At 44.0% G+C, this 23,196-nt stretch overlaps 1 protein-coding gene across 2 annotated transcripts in view; it reads right to left on the bottom strand.

Moving 5' to 3' along the window:
- LOC119374972 (muscle-specific protein 300 kDa) overlaps nt 1-23,196 on the bottom strand; it is a 118,768-nt gene that overhangs the window by 660 nt on the left and 94,912 nt on the right. For both annotated transcript variants that reach the window (XM_049410994.1, XM_049410995.1), the window contains exons 8-26: nt 22,298-22,533; nt 21,061-21,366; nt 20,072-20,323; nt 19,185-19,308; nt 18,166-18,371; nt 17,364-17,519; nt 16,496-16,657; nt 15,376-15,498; nt 14,567-14,767; nt 12,189-12,338; nt 11,020-11,172; nt 9,405-9,539; nt 8,404-8,565; nt 7,824-8,023; nt 6,924-7,035; nt 4,339-4,563; nt 3,686-3,791; nt 2,796-2,968; nt 929-1,075 (exon numbers count right to left, since the gene is read on the bottom strand). In XM_049410994.1, coding sequence (XP_049266951.1) covers nt 929-1,075; nt 2,796-2,968; nt 3,686-3,791; nt 4,339-4,563; nt 6,924-7,035; nt 7,824-8,023; nt 8,404-8,565; nt 9,405-9,539; nt 11,020-11,172; nt 12,189-12,338; nt 14,567-14,767; nt 15,376-15,498; nt 16,496-16,657; nt 17,364-17,519; nt 18,166-18,371; nt 19,185-19,308; nt 20,072-20,323; nt 21,061-21,366; nt 22,298-22,533 — 3,329 coding nt within the window. The remainder of the gene's footprint in view (nt 1-928; nt 1,076-2,795; nt 2,969-3,685; nt 3,792-4,338; nt 4,564-6,923; nt 7,036-7,823; nt 8,024-8,403; nt 8,566-9,404; nt 9,540-11,019; nt 11,173-12,188; nt 12,339-14,566; nt 14,768-15,375; nt 15,499-16,495; nt 16,658-17,363; nt 17,520-18,165; nt 18,372-19,184; nt 19,309-20,071; nt 20,324-21,060; nt 21,367-22,297; nt 22,534-23,196) is intronic.

Genomic DNA, 23,196 nt, shown 5'->3' with positions numbered 1-23,196 from the left:
ATGACCAACATTATGCATTTGAGATGACATGCATGATACCTTCAAGATCATACATGATGGTTTTGCGATTAAAAACATCAGGTTTTTGTGATGGCATACGTGGTGATTTTATGATGGCATACGCGACACCCTTGTGGCGACATACGCAAGGCTTTTGTGATGACATGCATGAAGGATATTGATGCTGTAAGCATCCCTAGTGAGAGGAATAAAAGGATGATGCGTAAAGGACCCACTGTGTAGCACATACAATCCCTAGAGTAACTATTCAAAGAACATAGCTCATAAAGCAGTGGTCCTCATATGAGGGTCCGCAAAGCCATTTTTGGGGGTCCTCGAAACTCATGGTCGAAAAAGAAAAGGCGATTTTTGAAAGGCACATTATGTCCTGTGACAGTGGTCCCTTCTGATTTTTGATCTGCTTCACTGCATAACATGTTTACATTGCGGAGGAGCTGACTTACGTTTCTCCTTCTTCGTGAGATGGCTGTAAAGTTTTCGTTGCAGTTTTCTATGACATGAGCGTGCAAGTACGCTTTTTTCAGGCTTGCATATTTGAAAAGCAAATACAGCTAGAAAAAGGTTGAATGTTGCGGCAGACTGCACACCTTATTTATAAGCTATCGAGATTGAATTGACGTGGCACTTTTGTTTGACCATTCTTTGCAAAAGTAGAAGAAATAAAAGGCACCCATTTCACGCTGCATTTTGTGTTAATTTACTAACTCCCCCCGCCCCTCCCCCTTTCTCTCACTGCAAGGGGTCACCCATCAGTTTCACCAGTCTACAAGGGGTCTCTGAAACATCCACGGCTGAGAACCACTGTCCTAAAGCTTCACCTGGACACTAAGTAATTTCCTAACTTGATCATTAAGTGCGACACATAGCTGCCATGTTCAAACACATTGCCAACAGTCTCCTGACTAACCTGCTTCTCCTTGATGCACTGTTCCAGCTTCTTCTGTTCCATGTCGGCCAGGAGTCCAATGTTGACCAGCTCCTGCTCAGCCTGAGCCAGAAGCCGTAGGATCTCCTGACGAAGCTTCTCAAACTCCTGCCAGCGCTGGCTGTCCTTCTGCATGTCATAAAGAATTTTGAACATTTACTTATCAGAACACATGCAAGACACAAAGATATTACAGGGGAGAGGGTAACATAGTGTCACATGGTCATGACGGTGAAGTACGCTGAACACAAGCTGGTACAGACGAAAACTCTTTCTTAGGCAAAACTTGTGCCCAGGAGAGGAAAAGTCAAAGTACAAGCAATACGCGCTTACACTGATAGCAGCGATCACAGTTGTCGGCCGTCGATAATCTGATTATTGGCGAAGCGCATCGTCTCTTATACATCAGTGATCAAATCTTCCAGTATTATCGTTGGTGCTTGTGCAAGCTCCTGACTAAGCTAGACTGCTCGCGTCCTGCGCATAATCTTAACAGAACAACCTCAAACAATCGCAAAGCTTCCCAAACATTGCAGTGCAGCCTGCGCCAACCGCTGCTAGCAGTTTTTTGTGGGTGAAGCCCAAATACATTAAAATAAAGAAATAAAGGGGCATGGCAATAGGCAGATCAAATAAAAGGTCTGCAACGTGCCTTCCAAGAGTACAGATGATCTTCAACTGTACTCTTAAATGCGAATACAATGGTCAAATCGGTGACACAGGCTGGCAGGAGCTTCCATCTGTTAGATCACATGCACACACATCACATTCCTTCTGTTTGTTACAGGTAAATGATGTGTACATTGACAATGGCTTAGAATGGGAGTAAACACTGAATTTCCTACATTACCAGAACCTACAATATGAAAACCTGACATGACTGTCCATTCGTGATGCATTGAGAATAATGATAAGATATGGCATACATGGCACTTCTTAAATTTGGTGCGGCCTAAAACGTTTTCATGGGTATGTAGATAACACCTTATCCAAATCCAGAGACTTCATAGCAAGTCGCTTATAATTAATCAACGAAACAATAAAGAACAGTTGTACAAGTGAAACAACCAAACAGTTAACACATGCCTTCTCATACTTGCTCAAAACCTTGGAGTTGGACTATAACTTTTTATATGCCATTCTTAGGGCTTTTGCCCATCCCTACATAAAGAGTTCGAAAGACTAAGCCACCCAAACTTATCAACTGATAGCGGCTTATCATGATCAGTTGATCAACCATGATTTATCAAGTGATTGTAGACTGAGGTCAATCAGTAGTATCTCGCATGGACTATCATGACAAAACACACTCATGAGAAGCTTAAGTACGACCAGCAATGTAATTTGAAGCCGCCATGCACTAATGGGTGCAGTTTACATGTAATATAGCACTAGTATACAGTAGACTCTCAGTAAACGGAAATCTGTTAAACGGAACTGCTGCTTAAACGGAACTGCATCTAATATAATTCGTTTCACTTTGATTCTGCACTCTCGTTCATCTCTCAGTAAACGGAACTCCTGTTAAATGGAACACATTTTCTTGGCCCCTTCAGGTTCCGTTTAATGAGAGTCTACTGTATAAGCAAGTGTGCACATTTGTTTGATAATAATTTCTCAGTACAGAGCACAAGCATCATTTTACCTGGACTGTAGTAGCGACAAAACTGCTGAGCGAGATTGCTAGACAAATCTTTAAAATATACTGGTTCTCCAATGCAGACGCCTCACTTTCCCACGTACACTACCAGCTGCTGCAGCACCACTTATCCCTCCAGGTAGATCATAAGAAACTTTATACAGACACATTTACAGTGCGTTTCAAGCATATTCCAAACGTAGGACTTACCGTCATGCGGTCGAGTTTCTCAACCGCTTCGTGGTACACCTGGGACCACTCTTCTTCCAGCTTTTTCACGTCGCTGGACACAAATTCCGGGGCACCCTTGACGGTTTGCAGGTCTTTTCCTGACTTGATGCTTTCCAGGACACTTCCCTGACGCTTCTCCAGCTCTTCCACCACTTCCTATAAATCGGAAATAAAAAAAAATTCTCATTAGCCCTGGAGTAAATTGCAAATCACATGACTCTGTGGGAGCACTCGACTCTTGCGTATCTCCCAGTGCAGCTACCAAGAACTTGCGTCTCCCGGCATCCAAAAGAAAGATGGCGTTTTAATTCCTTAACCATTTTGATATTTCAATAAGTTTAATCCTTAAAATGGTTATCTTTTATAAAAGTTCGTATAGAAAATTTCTCTCTTAAAAAAGCACGTTCTCGCTGTTGAAAAAGAAAGTCAAATTAGCTAAATGAAGTTCATTGTTAACTACTCATGAAAGCATTCGGCATTCTGAGAATAGTTTCATCAATCTAACAATTTTAATCATTCTAACGATGACAAAAGGCTTTTCTGTTAAGTAGACGAGCTACACTCATCCAAAACGATTTGGGGATAGTTCGGCAAGGACAAGATGTGCTTGTTCAAAATGGGAAAGTGGCTAATTAAACAGTAGAATGTGAGATGGCACAAGTGTTGCATGATGTTCATATAGTAAAAGCAATAACATAAGCAATCTATTTGTTTTCATTTGTATTTTTTAGAAGCAATGTATTACATCTTGTTTTGATTTGTTGCCTATGTTTGTACTGTTATATATTGTACTTCCACCTTGCGAAAATCTCTTTGGGGATTGCAGTATGTGTAAATAAATAAATAAATAAATAAATAAATAAATGAACTTGCCTTCTGTTTCTGCACCATCTGCTCCAGTTTCTCTGGACTGTCGAGGGGAATTTCTTCGGGGACCACCTTGGACTCCCGGACTTCTCTCAGCCAGCGCGTGACCTATGGTGTACCACAATAACAGCAAAAACTTGGCATTCGAACCTCGATGCACCAAATACAGATATAAAGAACTAGTAGTTATAAATAAGTACATTAAGAATAGTCATGCCATAGTACAGTGTTATGGATATACGGCTATAATAAATTTTCTTATATAAAAAAACTATTTTATGTCATATGTAACCTCTATGGCTAGGTTTGACTGTACGCCTTTGGTCTATAGACCAGAGTAACATTTTTTTGTAATGACATGTTCCCTATGATTTGCTGAGAAAAACATAGGAAGCAGATGTTTAGTATTGATTCTACAGGGGCACTTTGGTCTGCTTACAAAAGTTTCCCTAATAGGCCTGAAACAGTGACAGATATGGACACAGAACAAGTAGCGCTTCAAAGCAGTACTACTTCTGCAATCCATATAGCAGAGCAGAATGCTTCTTGCTGACATTTTTGATGCTCCTTGCCGTAAAGAAGAGGGATTTGACTACGCATATCTTTCCGTCTACTTGTGAATGTTTCACACGAGAAGCACACAAAGACAACGCACCTGGGTGACCTCCTCTCGGTACAAGTAGCACTTGGAGACAGTCTCGGAAACGATCGTAGTGGTCTCCATGACGGGCAAGAGGGCGCCGTAGCGAGCCACCAAGCCGGCCAGCCGCTCCTTCTCTTTCTTGGCTTCCTCAGGCTCCATGCCCGGCACCAGAGACTCCAGCCGCTGGTTCAGCCAGTCCAGGTCACCCCGGCGAGCGTCTACCGTCTCGCAGATGTCCTTGAACGATGAAGAGAAAAAATTATTGGCCAAGTTTTAAACTAAGAATTAAACTTCGTTCAAAATGTCAACCACGGTTACATAGACCTACAGCCTAAGTGTAGAAAAACAGAAGTCAAACAAGACATTTAACCAGAGCCAATGTTTTGACAAGAGAATATGTCTTCATCAGGTAATGAAGGAACGTTGAAACAATGGCTCGACACACTGGCTGGTCGAAAAGTTTGTCTCGTCAGTGTGCCAGCTTGTAGAGACATTGGCTCCAACGACATCCAAGTCTTCGTTCAACCGCTGTTATTCACTTTGAGCTACCCGTCTTACCGTGAGCTAGGAAAAGCTAAATTATTGTGCACTTGTTTGAGCCATGCGGAAATATCAATTTCTCCCATTACATGCAACTCTTTAAATAACACTTTTAAGCCGCTACTTTCAATTTCTAAATCAAAATGGTGCTTCCTGCAGCATGTAGAATCCTGCTTTCTTAAATGCAACAGATTTCGTTCACATCGGTTGAGCCATTGTCTAGTTGAAACCAACGACACTCAGTGCATTACAGGAATAAAACAAAGAAGAACGAATGGGAAAGTGGGGATAGCAGTATGTCATTGTTTCAACATTGGTTCTTATGTCATTTGTTCACATACTGCAGTGACTGCCGTCATTTTCCAACTAGATACATAAGTGCCATCATAACTGAACCGTTTCAACTCAACTAAACTGCTACAGTGCAGACCACTTATAACGTAACCGCATATAGTGCAGGACCGGTTATAATGCGGTCTTTTTCGACTCCCGTTTACCCTCCCATAGAACCGCATGTATACGCATACCGCTTATTGTGCAGTCCCCCAAGATGAGATACCGTTTATAATGCGGTTGCGGGAAAATATTTCTGACAAACGCGGTAGCGAGTGCGGTTCTCAAAGGAGGTACGCCGCTGGGGAGGGAGCGACGAGGTCGTTACAAAGGGCGAGGGTACGCACAGTGAACGAACGAGGGGCGGAGGGAGGGAAAAGACCGCGGCAGCGCTGTGCGGGCTCGCCGAGTGGGGAAGGATGGTGGTTGCCTAGGCGACGGAGTAGCCTTTGCACCGGCGGCGGCAACGCTCCGCGGCCGCTTGCCGGCAGCGCGTTCCGCGTGGAACGTACGATCGCGCCCTCATCAAGTGCGCTTTAAAGTAAGTTTCCTGTCGGGAAAAGCGTCGTCGTTATCACACTTGCTACAGATATCGCGTTTGCTACCTCGTCCGCAAAGTGAAAAGTTTTGCGGCTTCATGACGCGAGCTTTCGCCTTTTCTGCCAGTGCGCGAACTTAAACGAGCTTGGCGGGCTTTTGTCGCCGTTGATCTCCCGGCCACGAACACAAACTTCGTATCACGCGCGCTGTTCTTGGGTTAGTGCTTGAGTGCAATCTTTTCGACGTCCGATCTGCATGTTGTCTTGGACAAACTTCCCGCGACAACGTGCTGAACCGCACGCTAGGCCTAATCAACGTTGGTTGCTTTTCGGTAGCGGTCGCGGGCGATAAAAGTTTCCGTTTGGTGCGGAATCAACGAAACTTTTTGCAATGGCTGCACTTGAAGGGAAGAGAATCATATCGTTAACGAAAACGAGGGCGTGGTTGGCACATGCAACTCTCAAATGGTGGTTCCGGATTCGATTGCAATGTCTTGGACATCGCGTGCGCGCCCGTGAAATCGAACGATCGGTACCGCTCAGCACGTGAAATTTCGGTCGCGATTCGACATGGTTTCTGTGTAATGCGCATACCTCGAGGAGTCGAGGTGGCCTGAAACGTAGTCCGCGAATTTCCACGATGGCACTTTGTTTTGTCTGCTTTTTTCCCCCGTGTTCATTTCGTTGGCAATGCGGGTCTTTGGCGGTTAATTTTTGAACATTCGGTTGTAAGCGCCCAAAATCGCATATGTCGATTATCGGACACGCGAGGCTACATGCTCAACACATTTTGCGCAAGTGCAGCCTTTGAAGAAGGTTGTTTTGGTTATAGTGCGGTACCGCTTATAGTGCGGATATTCGCGACTCCGGCGACTTACGTTATAAGCGGTCTATACTGTACCTCATTAGACATAACGAACACGGATATAACAGATTACAGCATATAACGAAGAAAATTAAAAATTATCTCATCCCTATTACAGTGTAACAGACATATACATTATCACAAACACCTGACATGGCAAAATTGTTTTCGCGTCAGATGCAACTTCATCATAGCGAGGTTCAACTGCAGAGCATTTCTACATTTCAAGTTTCATGAAATGAAATTTGGAATGCGTTTTTCTAGAGGAATCGTAGTTAACTTTAAGATGTAGAGCCCCCTTCAGTGCATCTGTCACTCACCAAGAACTCGGTTCTCTGGGTCTCGTAGGCCGAGGCCGAGCTGGTGTCACTCTGCATGAGTTGCTCGATTCTTTGGTCCACTTGGTCCATCCAGGAAAGTAGTCCGTTAAACCTGCACATGAAGTTGGCTATTGACTACCCTTTCTATAAAACGGCAACGAAGCTATCCACCCATGGTTCATGACCAAAATATGGCAGTCATGATGTTGTCTGTAGAAGAACCAACAAATGGGATAGTTGGTAACGGTTTTTGAACATCTCAAAACTCAATGCAAAAACGACATGAACATGAGAAGAAAATGGCACACACCACAGAGCTTTAGTGGGTCCAACTTTCTTTTCATGTCCATGTCTTTCTTGCGCTGAGTTTCAAGATGTTCAAAAAGATATTGCCCATCCGACATCATCTTGACACTAATGAAATCTTCATGAAGCATACATGCGTAGTAGGATGCATGCATAAAGACTTGTTTTCGATATTCAGTCATGCAAGGAGGTCAACTTATCAGTTTTGCAAAGGTTATTTTAAGACTATAAACGTGAGACACATTTTGCGACAGAAAACTGTTAAATTGTGGTCAACAGTGTTGGTGACAATGTTGATTGCTTTCTTCCTCAGTGTTTTAATCATTCACCCACAATGCTAAGCTTTTTCTATCCAAATAAGTGAATTTTCCTGTGCACAAAACAACTCACACCATCTTACCACTCATCCCGGCATGAAACCGAACCAACTAGACCCATGCCAACACCACACTAACGCATCTGCATTCATTCGTGGCAATGAACCTGACTGCCCATCAAGCAAGATAATCGTCGTCGCAGCTCGTGGTCTGTTTTTCAAAAGACCATTATCAAGGAAGAGTAATAACAAATCGACAAAAGTCCGGGGTGACTCACTTCTTGGAGTACTCGAGCCACTCGTCTTTAGGCACTTGGAGGATCCGGTTGGTGGTCACAATGCGTTCATGCAGCACCCGGAACCGGCTCTGGCAGTCGGACAGTGGTGCCTGGTGACTGGGGCACGACTGTGCCAGCTGCTGCATCTCTTCAAGGCAGTCCTGTAGCGTGCCCATCTCACGGGACTTGTTGAAGTACTCCTGCAAACACACAGGCACACATGTGCAAGCATCCATAAGACACAGTACAAAATATAATCATCATTTAAAGAAGATACAAGTAAGACAAAGGGATGAAAGACTGCAGAGTCATATCTCTAGTACATCGAGCCTATGCTTTGCCTGTGACACTACATCCCTCACTGCTTATCACCTTAATCATGCTACCTGTTTCATACAATGCGGTTTATGATACCAAAGGTTGAGTGTGCAGACATGAACATAATGAAATGGAAAACAGACAACACAAACATCACCTACCGCAGAATTCTGAGCAAGTGCCCCCATCTAAGCAAGCACCTCCTCTAATTTCACTGAAAATTTCATTAAAATAAGGCGGCCATAAAATAACCACAACTCACTTCATGACGCGTCAGAATAACGCGAAGGTTTCCGCCCTTGTCTATGAGCTTCTGTTCCTCATCCAGCTCCTTGTTCAGGGTGTCCAAGTTACGGTCAAATGATTCCCGGAGCTCAGAGAAGATTTCATCATCGTTGAGCCGAGGCAGTTTCTGTTGCACGGCCTATAAGAAGACAAACGAGAGGACAACGTTGAGGAGGATTGTGGGTCAACAACACCCGATTGTCGATGTCACCACAACGACGAGGCATCGTGAAAAGAATAACCTGAATTTCATTATGTCACCTAAGCACAGAGCCTGACATTTGGGAACTGCACTGGCTATGTTGCGACTTAAACTGAAACATTTTCTTCTCGATTCTGTACTGCAATCTCAGACTATCAGAAAATTCTGCATTTTCTGTGACTTTTGCATTAAAAGAGCTATGCATCTTTGTACTGTCAGAGAAACTTGGAGAAGTAAAAATAAACGTGGCTGCTGCCTTTAGGACACTCCGATATAAAAGACACTTAGAGGACTATGCCTACTTAACGAAAATTAAGCGTGTGACAGCTCCCTCAGCAGCTCAGAATTAAAAATACACGGCGAGCTCACAATGTTGACTTATGTTTATCAACAAAAACATCATCATCAACAGTGACTAAGGCATGCGCTCAATAAAGAATACTGATCTCTTTTATAACTAGGCCTGCAGAAGGCTACAAGTCATTCCGCTGTCCCCACATACCAAGCTCTGAAATCCTCTCATGGGATGCGGATAAATTTGATTTTTCTGCAAATCCTTTGCCTTGTAAACCTGTGCTGTCATCGATATCATGCTCTCATCGAAGGCCTAATCAAAGGTGAAGGTTGACAGCACTTCTACTGCAACAAACAGCCCAAAGTGGCAAGCAAAGTTAACATTTTTGCTATCTTGAGTGCTCTTCATGATCTCTTATCACAATGTGGTACAGAGACAAAGTTAAAAAACAAAGAAGTGAGAGATAAGGCCAGGCAGCTACCTTCCACTTCTCCTTGATGTGCTGAACCCTGGCCTCGATAGCTGGGTGGTCTTCAGGAGGCAAAGTGGCAAGAACGTCTTTGCTTGTTTGGATCACCCGCAGCAAGATGTGTTCGTATGGCTTGCTGAAGAAGGCCTGCATTTGGGTGAAAAGAAAGCATTCGCTGTAATCTGCAATCAAATCAAAGTATGCGGTTTTACATACTGCCCCGAGATAAGGAATGAACTGAACACATCCATCATTCGCGAGAATGTTTAAGGAATGTCTAGAAAATGCATGCTGAAGAGGGGACTCAGACTCAGTTTTGAAGCTGATGGTCCTTTCTATTAATAAAATTAGGCTAAGAAATTATTTGCAAAAGAGGAAATAATTGGTATTCTGTTCTGTGACCATCAAAGCGGACTTGCATTTCCTTAGGCATTTTGTTTCTTTCAACTTTTATACAACTTGAGCAATAATGATGACTTTTCAGAATAGGACATACAAAGCTGCTGGGAGGCCGAAAGGTAAAAACTAGGCTTGTGCGAATAGTAAATTTTAGGTTCGAAGCGAATTTGAAGCGAATACTGATTTTGGTCGAATAATTTCGAATCGAATTCGAATAGTATAAAGAAAAACGAGCATATTTGTCATGACCCAACCAACCTGCACAATGTTTTTTTTTAATTGTATCAAGGCATGTGCAAATGTCATTCTTTTTGGTTCAAAAGAAGTGGAAGCAACTTTGAATAGTAGCAGGATTTGGCTTTCGGTAGAATGCAAGTGATAACCTGTAAAGTATGTTACGTTTTAAAATTTACTACACTTGGAGCATATAAGCTGGTACAACAAGTTTTTAAACTTAAAAAATGATGAATCGATGTGAGGGGAATATGTTCATTTAACCTTGAAGTGGGGCTTCGCGGCAGTGCGGATTTTCCCTGGAAAGATGTATTCACGGTATAGCACCCCTCCACTGCAGTGAAACCACTTTTACAGGAGATTACAAACGAACAGTGCGGATTTTTTTTTAAAGTGTATTCACGGTATAGCACTCCTGCACTGCAGTGAAACCACCTTTACAGGGGGGTTACAAGCGGATTAATATACACCTATTCGTTCCTTTCGAATACTTCGAAATTTTGAATAATTTAAATTCGAATCGAAGCGAATTCGAATACTGTATTATTCGTTCGAATATTCGAAGTGCTCGAATATTCGCACAAGCCTAGTAAAAACATTAGATGGTGTGTCAGCTCTATAAAGTGGGAAGTTCGAACAGTGCATCGTCTTTTATGGCCTAAGAACAGCATGTGACCATCTCCTGTAATGTGTTCTTTTCAATATCACGAGGGGGTCGTTAGGTGAACTGAGGAGTCACAGGCTTCCACTTGCTGTTTACAGAAATTAAGATACAAATATAAAGGGAACTGCTTTTGCCCTAACTTCTTTCTTGTATATGTTCTAACATGTTCTACCACTTGATATACTCTTACGAAGTGCAGAAACATTCACTGCAACACTGACGCTAGCAGCACCAAATGTGGACACAACATTGCCGCGACACTGAGAAAGTTGCTTCAACACGTTGTGGCAACACTGCGTGCTACTATGGGAGATGCCGACAGAAACTCACCCTGGCAGCTTCAGGATCCCTCCTGTCAGAGACGTGCACCTCGGCTTTGCTGAGCCAGTCCAGAGCTTTCTTCTCGGCATCGTTGATGTTCTCCCACCTGTTGGCCGCCTCTTGCAGGGCACGCTCCCACTGCTCGGCCAATGAGGCACAGTTCTGAGGTAAAGTACAAAGCACGCAAGGCAATACACTCGTTACTAAAGCTTTACCATAGAGAAGACGTGAAAAATGCATTTAGGAACAGTGTACTACAGATGTGTGCTGGAACATTGGCACACGCATCTGGCAACATAGGGCAGACATACACCACAGTACCATAAGGTCGACTCAGTAAAATAGCGTAAATAAGTACTGGAATGCTACAAGATGTACCTGGGAACACCGATATACCATAATACCGGAAGATGTATTTGTGAAGACACATTGGCATAGATGAAAACTGAAATACTGGCAGATGTATCTGACAGCATGAAGCGTATGCATGCTGAAATAACAAAGGTATATTTAAGAACAATACGCAGAAAATACGGAAACATATTAGGATATGCATCTGAGAACATAACAGATGTACGTTGAAATACTGGTCTATTCAGGAATACACATACTGGAATACCGATAGATGCGATCATAAATACAGTGCAGATCATGCTGAAATACCAAAATCATTAGCACTCCCATTTAGTTCATTATACCTTAATGTGTCTACCTCCTTACACAAAACGCAGTCAACAATGGTTGACCTATGTCAGGATCAGTAAGACCGACCAAACAGTTCAAATCAATCATGTCCACACTGCAACCACACCTACTGCAACATATATCTACTGCAACTGCCACACAAACACACAGAAAATGATGACAGGAATGTCATCCTCATACTTCTTAGTTCTGCATTTTTGCGACGGTTTTCATTAGTTGTTTATGCCTGGCTCGTTGGTACAGACTTAGTGAACCCATAATTCTAGCAAGCACACACTACGAACTACATAGAACCACACAGGACAACAGAGGACATACAGGACAAGCAGTTGTCATGTGTGGTTCTGTGTAGTCTGAAGTGTATGTTTGCGAGAATTATGGATTCATTAAATTTTCATGAGGTTAAACACTGTACTGCTGTATCCACAAGGTGTGTACCACAAAAGAAATCGAGTTACTTCAACGACATATACCTGGAAGCGATCGTTTAGTTGAGCCATCCTGGCATCCACCCGGGATGTGTCCAGACCCGGGCAGGCCCCAACTTCCTCCCTTATTTCCCGATGCGTCTTGTTCTTGGTTGTCAGGAGCGCTCTCATCGGAGTCAGTTGAGAGAAGAATGCCTGGAGACATGCAAAACGAGGCGTCGCTTGATTTGCGTCCTTCCAGCGTGCAGCACTCTATCAATGCAAATGTTCTTTCTGAACTACCTCTTCCGAGTTGGCCACTGGAGCTAAAGAAACTCTGAGTATTTGTGAAACACTTGAGCAAACATTCTTGAACAGGGGGTGTCGCTGGAGCCAATGTTTCAACGAGTGGTCTTGTCTTCTACAAAGTAACAACTTGAAGACAAAAAACAACTTGTCGAAACATTAGTTGTTGCCTTGAATAACACAAGACCACTTAAAATGTTGTCTCCACCAACACCCCCTGTTGAAGAATGTTTTGCATCTCTTCAAGCCCCCATCTGAACCTGAACTCTTGACGTGATAATATTCCATAATTGTTTACCAAGTTCACTTTATATGAACCTTATCTTAACACAGCAGCAGGGTGGAAAGCATCGCACAACAAGTGCACCCACCGCACACTGATGCAACTTCTATTCCTCATGTCACGTGATGACCCAAGTTGCACCGCAGCTCCTCCTAGCACACTCCATTACCCGTTTTAAACGTTTTAAAGACATTTTACAGAGGTTTTGTGTTTCATGGGATTCTTTGACATATCAGATAATTAGTTATATCTAGAGCTGTGCGAATAGCAAAATTTTGGGTGCAAAGCGAATTTGAATATTGAAGTGTGAGTGCGAATTGAATCGAATATTTTTCTAATATTTCTCGAATATTTCTCGAATATTTTTCTAATTTACTTCGAAGCGAAATTGCAGTTAGAGAGGATTCCTAAGCATATTCTTATGAGATAGCAACATGAAAGTGTTTCTTTTCGCTAGGTCGATAAAGCACTGGCGGGGTGGTGTTTCATAGTTGTCTTATCAAGAATGAGGCAATGTAGATGCCGAATTCTATTTATGTACATGATTTGGTGCAACCAAAGTGTTGCTGACAACACTTTTCACATGATAGACAAAGATGCCATTTCCTCAGCCTCTCCACCTCTTCTGTGGAAGCCCAACTGATGTGGCGGACAAGGGTGTGCTCCCTTCAAGTTCGGAGTGCCTCGTAGACGTCGATATATAAGAACATCTGAAATTCTGCATGCTAAAAAGCTTCGGCTTCCGATTTTGCGGACCAGGTCCAAAACAGCGTTAATTGAGCCCCCACCGCTGCCACATCTTTCATCTCCATGTTGGAACCAGCGTTTCTTGAGTTAGTACATTTGCGACCGTAGCAGAGCTTGAAAGGCAGCTTTGCCGCAATACCGGGGTGTGATGAGGTGAAGCATATTGAAAATCTAGGGACCACTTCCAATTGGACGTTGACTGTCTCTTGGCAAAGTTTGACCATAACGGAGCTTGTAAGGCAGCTTTGCCGCAATACCGAGGTGTAATGAGGTGATGCATATTGAAAAATCTAGGGACCACTTCCAATCGGACGTTGACTGTGTCTTGGCAAAGTTCGACCGTAATGGAGCTTGAAAAACAGCTTTGCCGCAATATGATAGTGTAATGAGGTGAAGCATATTAAAAATCTGAAGGGGTCATTTTCAATCGGACATTGACTGTATTTGTTTTTGGGAAGTTCGAATAGTTCGAATAGTAAAATTCCAGTGCGAATCGAATCGAATAGCAAACACTATTAGAAAAATATCCGAAATTTCGAATATTCGCACACCCCTAGTTATATCCAATAATTCAATCTCCTATACTTCGACCTCCTATTCCCTATATCCGGTGATCAGTTATATCAAAGTTTATTATATCGATGTTCGACTCCAGCTGTCTGTACAGTACTCACGAATTAAATCGCAAAAATTCTAGCCTAAGTAATGCACGTAATTTCATTTCCAGTGCCTACAGTTGTCATATCGGTCTAATTATTGCTCTAACAGTTACATGAGAACCAACATTACCTCTAGCAGCCAGATTTGCAGCGACATGACGCGGCTATCACAAGTGATTGCTCATAGCGGTCAGAAGTTCTGGGGAAAATGGAAGCTTGAAGAGATTAAAAATCCTCAAATACAGGGTCGAAATATTGGTTACAGTGACACCCCGTGTTCAAGGATTTTTCACCTGTTCATAGCAGTCATTATACAAAAAAAAAATGAAGTCACATTATAATCCATGAGTACTGTACATCTCTCTCACTTTCATGCATTTCCACAAGGACACCACCCGCATGAGGACACCACCACTTAGTACTAGTCTAGACGACCGACCACTGCGTACCCTGTGCTTCTCAAGCTGCTCCTGCACCAGGCTCTGCGTGTTCGGCACAGCGTAAGTAGCAATGGCATCCTCCGCCTTGTCGAGCCAGCGGTCGAGACGATCCAGGTCGGCGTCCAGGGCACGCACCAGCGATGTCACTTGGGTCACAGTGCAAAGCCGCTGAGAGCAACGCGCTTCCACGCGAACCTGATTTTCTTTTTCCTGCAGCAAAACAAAAAGACCAGGGAGACAAAATTGACACAAACACCAACCACAGGGCACAGGCAACAAAGTCTTTCGAATTTCTTAAAGCCTAGAAGAGCTTCTCACTGCGTTAGCTGGTTTACCACATCAGCACTGGCACTTACGTGCCGGAAAACATTACAAACAACGTAGAATAGAAGAGACAGAATGCACAAGAAACACGAGTGTGCCTTGACGTATCATTCTTATACTAAGCAATCTTGGTTGACCTGTCGGCAAAAAAGAAAGTGAACTTTCGTAGGCCAGTTTTTCATCAAGGAGTGCACCGAATGAAAGAAGTTCATGCAGTGCAGGCAGTTCAGGCATAACTCTGGGTAAAATTTTTTCATATAGTGATAATCCGGCACATGGTAAAACATTCCTGTGAGGGAAATAAAAAAAATATTCCACAATTCTTCCATCTCCGTAGCAGTGAAGGTGAATTCTCGAACATAGTTTTTCAATTAAACCACACACCGCGTTCTTTCAAAAAAGGGGCAGGGGTGTTCAGAAAAAGTCAAAACAAAGCTACACTGAAATAAATTTAATGTATACCAGAATCGAAGGGAAGGTGAACAGCCACGCACCTTCTTCATGTCAGCCATCATTTTGTCGACTTCTGTACGGCTTAGGTCTCGAACCAAAACCTGGGCAGTCCTGGACAAGGCTTTGTACTGCGACCGCTGTTCTTCCATCGTGGTCTGGAACCTCTGTCGTGTTGAGTACAGGGAACACATCACTGATATGAATCCCCAAGTGGCTAGACCTAGTTACTGATAAGTCCGCGAGGACATGGGTGCTAAAAAACTTGCTCATAAACTGTACCTAGGTAATCAAGTCGAAGCAGTGGAAGCCACAGCAGTGGAAGTCGAAGCAGCGTGCCTCAATTGCAAGTTGTTGGACAACTTGCCATCCATCTAGCTTAAAACTTTCGGACGATTTCATCCTGAAGACACTGTATGATTTTTTTAAAGGAAGTAAACGTCTCCCACTTAATGAGAATTTAGTGCCTCACTTCTACCCATCCACCTGTTTATAGTAACGACAGCGTAAAATTAAACACCAATAAAAAATTGACTAACAAATCACGCGTTATTCGTTATCAATGCTTCAGCAGGATTCCTCAGGTCTCCTTGCTGATACATGATGCCAACTGTCGAGGATGTTTGGCAAACAAAAGTTTTATCATCAATTAATTCCTGTCAACAGGCAAGGAAGAACCCTTGCTGAAACAGCTCTAGCCGACGGCACTCATCTCACCGAGCTGCCTCGGACAACAAAACTTGGTCGGTCAATGACTTGTCTGTGAGTTGAACAGTGAACGAGCAAGATGAGAGGAACTGTCGCATTCTGTTGTTGAGACAACTCCTGCTATCGGATTGGGGCTGCATTCTTATCGAACTGGGCTGTCCTACTTCTGTCTATGACCCCCGCAGTTACCTCATACAAGTTGTTGTCTTGTACATACCCCTATTTACATCAGCATAAAATGAAGATCACCAAGAAACAACAGCTCTACAGAAGGCTGTCCCGCCCCTACTTTTAGTTTTCAAAGCACAGCACTGTAGAAAAAAAAAATTTAATTTCTTGCATCTAAGACAACTACACCTCAATTTGTAACATGTAGTTGACACTTCCTCGAATGGCCACCGTAAGATTTCTTTTGTGAACTGCATGTTCCGGAAACCTGTCACCAGTTGGACGTACCTTCAGATCCTCGGCGTGTTGTTCCAGGGAAGGCACGTCACAAGGCACGTGGGCAGTGAGGAGGTGCTCCGCCTGCTGCATCCAGTGCTTGAGGTTGTCCAGGCCTGTCTGGAACTGCTGAGTTGCGCGCAGCGATTCGCCACTGCTCAGGAAAGGATGCATCTGCATTGCAAAGATGTGCAGAAATTGTGTCAAATTAGTAGAGTATGTGGCCATATATGGCCATAAACCATATATGGCCATATGGTTTATGCCATATGGCCACTGCCACAGACAGCTATGGCAAGCTATGTCCGCCACTCTCACGCCAGTATTGTATCCTGTAGAACTGTACCATAACTATACTGTAGTACTAGCTCCCTCCAGTGGCAGGTTTAATTTTTGTCCACATTATTTTCTTTTACCTTGTCATTTCTATGCTTCAGTTAAAAATACAAAGAACTTCCCCAATGCTCCACAGACCTGTGGCACAGCTAAATGTCATAATCTTGTCGAACATCACATCTATGTAGAGACACAGCAGCACACCTTTAGTTTTGCCTTCCACATGTCACTTGCACGAGAAGTACCTGAGGTTGTGCAATCATCCCAATGATTCCTTGCATATAATCTCTGTCACTCAAAAATCTTTCACATTCTTCAGCAGCATCCGGTGTGCTTTGAAAAGTATTTAGTGTGTCTCCTAGCACAAAATAATGTTTGTAAAATTTGCATGAATGCCTCATTTAACAAGAGTGACAGCAAAACCGGTGATAAAACAGTTGGTGTACATCAAGTCCACTGCACTCTTGTAAATATGTGAAAAGCTTTGGTGTCACCGTTAATAAATGCCTACACTTCTCAGAATGACATCGTAGATAGCAAGTACCTGTGGATACAGTGAGTCCCATCGCTGCTTGATGGAATGGACTTGGGCTCTGATGGTCGACGCAATATCATCTCGGCAGGTTGCGGCCAGGTAGTCTCCCGACTCAACAACATTCTTCTTCTTTTCGTTCCAAGCGGGCAGATCCTGGAAGAACTCCTGGAAGATAAACAAAAAATTATTAAAGACCCCAGTCATTGAGCTGCCGTTCGATCCCTGTCAATCAAAAATACCAAAGCAACAGTGAGGCTACGACAGACACCGTAGCGGAGGGCTTTGAACTACTTTTGAATACTTAGGGCTCCTCATAAATTTTACAATTCACAGTCGCGGATGCGCAGACACCACAAGTGGGAATCTAACCCATGACCTTATGCCTGGCACTGGAATGCCGTAGTTGCTGAGCCACTGTGGCAAGTTCGCCAAACTTAAATGCAGCCTGTTAACAGAAAGACTACTAGCTATCAACATAATACAAAAAAAAAGTTTAAAAACGTCATCAGTGTGCTAGCACTAAGAGGGGTAAAATTGAAAAAAGAAAGCATTAGTCTGACTGAAGCCAGTTGTGTAATGTCTACTGTAGTTATCAAACACCAGCACCGGTTGATGTTAGCTCGAACTAGTTAATGCCAGCTAACTAATGGTTCTGTTGGCCACTGTTGACAATCAAAGTAGGGGAAGGTAATTAGAGGTAACTAAAGGTAATCCTAATGCACAGCTCTATATTTACTGCCAAAGTGGCACCAAATTATTCTGTCAGAGACCAACAAGACTTTGGAAATTAGACGAATCTGCATCAACTTACCTGTTTCTGAGCAAGAGTGGACTGAAGTGCAATCTCGGCTTGATCCAGCCACTGAACCATGGGTCCGTAGAGTGCATCGTACTTCTGCCACTGGACCACAACCTCACTGAGAATGTTGCCGGAGGTGCGTAGTCGAGCCGACAGCTTGGTCCAGTGGTCGTGGATGTCACTCAGGAACCTGGCCTGGTCGTCGACCTCCTGAAATCCTGAAATGAAGCAATTCGTGACAGCATTGACAGATGATGCAGCACTAAGAACCTATGCCACTCTGACCTTCTTGTCCTTAGTGCTCAACCAAAGAGCACGAAGGACCGTGGATGAGCACGAAGGATCGAGAAGACGAAAGAGGGCAGGGGGAGGTGACCACAGGGGCGCACAAACAAGTGAAGCTTCAGTCAAACAGGTGTGTTAAAAACATGCGTCATTACAGTGATGTGCTGTCGTTCTTGGTGTGAGCTTGTCTGGTCCCTCTGTCATTCCTGTCCGCTGCTCCCTCTGTCGTTTCTGGTGTGACCTTGGGCTAGTCCCTCTCAGCCTAAGAGCATGAACAACCAATAAGACGAAAGACGGCAAGGAAAGGTGATCACAAGGGCGCACAAACGAGTGAAGTTTCAGTCAAACAGGTGTGTAAAGAACATGCGTCATTAAAGCACTGTGTGTTGTTTTTATTGGTGTGACTCTGTCTGGCCTCTCTGTCGTTCCTGGTGTGACCTTATACTTTGCCTTGATCCATCAACCACACCGAACTTCCCACATAAAATAAACCGGCTCTTTATACTCTACCAAATCAATTGTGTAGGCACAGAAGAACCTTGTTCGTATGTTTTTGAAAAAAAAATGTGGGGAAAAACGTACCATCTGGGAAAACGTAGAATCCGAATTCACTAAAAAACGCGCAGTTTCACTTGATAACAATATCACGAATGTTGGTGCCAAGATACTGTACAAAACGGGAACATATAAACAAGGTTCTACTGTAGTTGGTGGCGGTGTAAATCAAGAGAGAAGGAACAACTCACCGAGGGCTGATCCCCTCTGGCACATGTCCAAGGCCTCCTGGAGCTCTCTGAAGAGGCGGTCAAACTGCTGGAACACCTGGTCCCTCTCCAGGAGGTCCCTGTGTCTCCTCAGCAGCTCCTCAACCTGCACAGTGAAAGTCACCCGGTTGCAGCATTTCACACGAGGCACACCGCAGGAACGGTAGCAACAATTCTCTATGGATATGAGCTGCAGGTTTTCTCGCTGTAACAATTTGAACAATCTGGATATACCACGAGGAGGCGTGAAGGCAGTCAGACTAGTATCTATTTTGGAAGATAAGTAAGGAGTTACAATTACATTATCTAACTCAAAAATGTAACGATATTAAGGGTGATAAATTACAGACCATAACTGTACCTTTACTAAAAGGGTAATAAAATACTTTTATGTTAATTTCCTAACGACTCTTGTTAGTTAAGGTTGGTTGGCACAAAGGCCAGGCTCTTATCTGCTGTGCCAATTAATATTCATCTAACTAGTCATGTGATGCCAATATCAACCTTCGTTGTGTTACTGATCTCAAGGGCATGGGTTTGATTATTGGCCATGGCACCTGCATTTCAATGGGGGTGAAATGCAAAGAAACAACCGCGTGCTTAGATTTAGGCATTAAAGAACTCCAGGTGGCCGAAATTTATCCGGAGTTTCCCACTATGGTGTGCCTCATAATCATATTGTGGCTTTGTTACACATAACCCCAATAACTATTAATTATCAATATCAACCTTCGAGTCCAAAGGCCGTTTTAAGCATTAAAGATCATGCACTGGTGGAAGCATGACAGACGCACAGCCTCAAAGCCATCTACAAAAGCATGCAACCACTTGTTCGACCATAATGACACCAATGTGTCGTGCGTACACACCTGAGGGCGTGATCCGTGCTTCTGTTCCAGTTGGGCGACGTGCTGTTCGACGGACCGCACGAGCGCCATCAGCGCGAGCTTGCGTCGCTCCATCTCCAGCAGCAGCTGGCGCTTGCAGACGAGCGAGGACAGGGCTTCGAGCCGCTGCTCGATGTCAGCCAAGTGTTCGGGAGCCACGGTGGCTACAATGGCGGGCGACGATTTCTGGTCGGCCAGCCACTTCTTCACTTCATCCAGGTCGCTTAGGATGGACTGCAATTAGGCAAACGAGACACCACTTACGACAGCTGCCAGCGGAATGGTGCATTACAGATAAGAAGACAACCCTAAACCCTAATTCAATGGCATGGACGCAGGTGTGAAAGCGCAAGGATTTAGAGAAGAGATGAGAACATGATAGCCATGGGCATAGGCAACTTTATGAGCAGAATACTAGATTACAGTGAATGTATTGAAAGTTAACAAGCTCGTGCAGTCAAGGTGACCATCTGTTACCTTGTCATTGTTTTGAATTCAAGGTGGCTATATGTCCCCTTGAATTCAAAAGGGACACCATTAGTGAGCATCATCATCATCGATTTTCAGAAAAGTGCAAACACAGGTATCACGTCTAAAGAGAATGTCAACTGATGCCATGTAAAACAGCAAAATCTGGCCAGGGGGCCAGGGTGGTATTCATGAAACTTGTCGTCAGTAAACGCTTTCAGAGAGTGGCCACCACCAGGGAGATCATCCTATCATTGTGCCAATAGCTACGATGAGAGGCTGGTACTCAACCACTGGCCAGTTAGAAAACTATGGTTGATTTTGATGTGTACAAGATGCCTTGCTACAGGCCATAGAAATCACAAGAAAAACAATTTACACTGTTAGCAATAAGCGAAAATGGTGAAAAAACATAAATCACCAGTGTCGGTTCCCACTAGTCTAACACCGAAGGCATAGCATCATGTTACAGGCAAAGTTGCCATACTAGTAATAGTTCTTACCTGATGTTCAGCCAGTTTGGAAGCTACGGTGGCAGCATCCATCTGTCCCAAAGCGAGCTTGTCGTTGCGAAGCCTTTCCTCGGTCTGCGCCAGCCACTCCGCGACTTGAGCCAGTCGGCCCGGAAGGGCGGCGTCGAGTCGCTTGCGCCACTGTGCCAGTCCAGACTCGACCGCGCGCCAGCGTGATTCCATGAGCGGCCACGCTTGGCTCAGCACGACGGTGCTGTCTGCTCGGGCTGCACGACGTCCCAGCCTGGCATAGAGTTCACGGTGCCCGTCCAAGTCTCGGCACAGGTTCAGATAGCTCTGGAAAGGCATCAGGAAGACGTTCGTTCAGTTTGGTTAGAAAACTTTAATATGCAAATAGCCCTCTACATGACACGTGCCAATAAAGCAGAACTCAGCCCAATAGAGCACACTGTCCAAACTCAGATGCTATTAATCATTGACACCCTACCAGGCCCCTTTTCAAATTCTGGATACACATTGGAAGTTCTAATACCCTATCTCAGGAGCATTTCACCGAATGTTTCAAGTGAGTTCGCTATTGAAGGAGTTAGAATAAATTGAACTATCCTCGTACCATGCCCCTATAAGGGCATGGTACGAGGTATAAGGCCACTTTGATCGGAGGCATTATCCGCACTTCCACCACTGTGCGCAAGCAATGTATCTTCCCTGCACTCTCCCACATACCAGAGCCAAGGAACCACTTTATATTAACGTGAAAAACAATTGCTCCTTTTTTCTTTCTTCTCTTTCCATTCGCTTCGTGAAGCATTTCCAGAGACAGCACAGATCACTCCACATTGGACGACGAACTGAAGTCACGCAGGCACGTAGCCAGGATTTTTTTTCGGGGGGCGGCCCCAGGCCTAATTGTTCGAAAGACAGTCTTTCCATGGCAAAAACAAAAAAAAAGTTGCCTGGAAATATAGAGGGCTGGAAATATTTCGGGGGGGGGGGGGGGCGGGCCCCCCGGGCCCCCCCTTGCCTACGTGCCTGAAGTCACGTGCCATGGTCAGAGATGTTCCAAGCAGTGACTGCTACTCGTTTGAAGCACGACTTTCTCTAGAGAAAGGGTGCATGCTTTTCTGCTTAAACTTTACACTGTTTCTACTTTTTCATACTTTGCTGAAATGATTGCCCAATGCTGGCTGTACGCACCGTGCTCATTCGTTTGCAGTACTCAAACTTCATAAGGAGCTTTTTTATTGAGATGGCCGTTCCTCCCTACCTGGTACTCTTCTCGAAGGTTGGTGAGTGGCCTCTGGAGGATCTGCAAGGTGGTCTCGGCCCGCTTGAGGAAGGACTCGAGCACGGAGAGGTCGTCCTGTGCTGGGGCGGCCGACGTTGGTGAGGAGACTGTGGGCGAGAGGGGCTGCTCCGTGGCATATGTGCCAGGGTACTTGTGCAGAAACTGGGCCACATAAGTCATCACAGACCTCTCGTCCGGCTGGGGAACGTCCACGTCTGCGAGCAAACAGGACGCAGGTTGTCTATACGTAACTAATTGGACATCAATATACTGAACATGGATATAGCGAATTGTTGCGTACAGCGAAGCAAGTATAGAATGTTTGTCAGCGATAGCAGCGTGTTATGAATATGTTGCAATTATCGATGTTAGATATAATAAAGGTATTTTCAAGCCAGATACAACTTTCAAAAAGCAAGAGTTTAGTGCACACAAAGTCACTCTGTTACGTATGCAATTGTACAATCTTTATGCAGTTTTCATGTAGTTATTCAGAAAGTTGGACAGCTTGGCAAGTTAAGATGCATAGAATCACACATGAAAAGTAAAAAAAGAAATTCCAACACACGCAGAGGTGAACACAGGACAAGTGCTGACAATTGAAGGAAAATTTCAAATGGAGAAAGGCACAATAACCACAAAATTAAAGCTGCATGCACGGACGGTCAAAATGAAAGCAGTTGCAAGCAATAAGCTAACGCTCATTTTTAACAATTTAGCCAGCTGCAAATGATCTTGTGACTGATAACTTGCCCTATTAAATTTCAGCACTTTCTTGGTCAATTAATGGTTTCTCTGTTGAACTGTATGCCATGTGAATGGCATGCACAAAATTTCCTGTAGTGGAACAGGGACTATACACATGGGCTACTCGTTTA

The sequence above is a fragment of the Rhipicephalus sanguineus genome, chromosome 11 (assembly GCF_013339695.2).
Source record: "Rhipicephalus sanguineus isolate Rsan-2018 chromosome 11, BIME_Rsan_1.4, whole genome shotgun sequence".
NCBI lineage: Eukaryota > Metazoa > Arthropoda > Arachnida > Ixodida > Ixodidae > Rhipicephalus > Rhipicephalus sanguineus.
The sequence above is the reverse complement of the archived record's forward strand: the minus strand, read 5'-3'. Positions and strand labels throughout refer to the sequence as shown.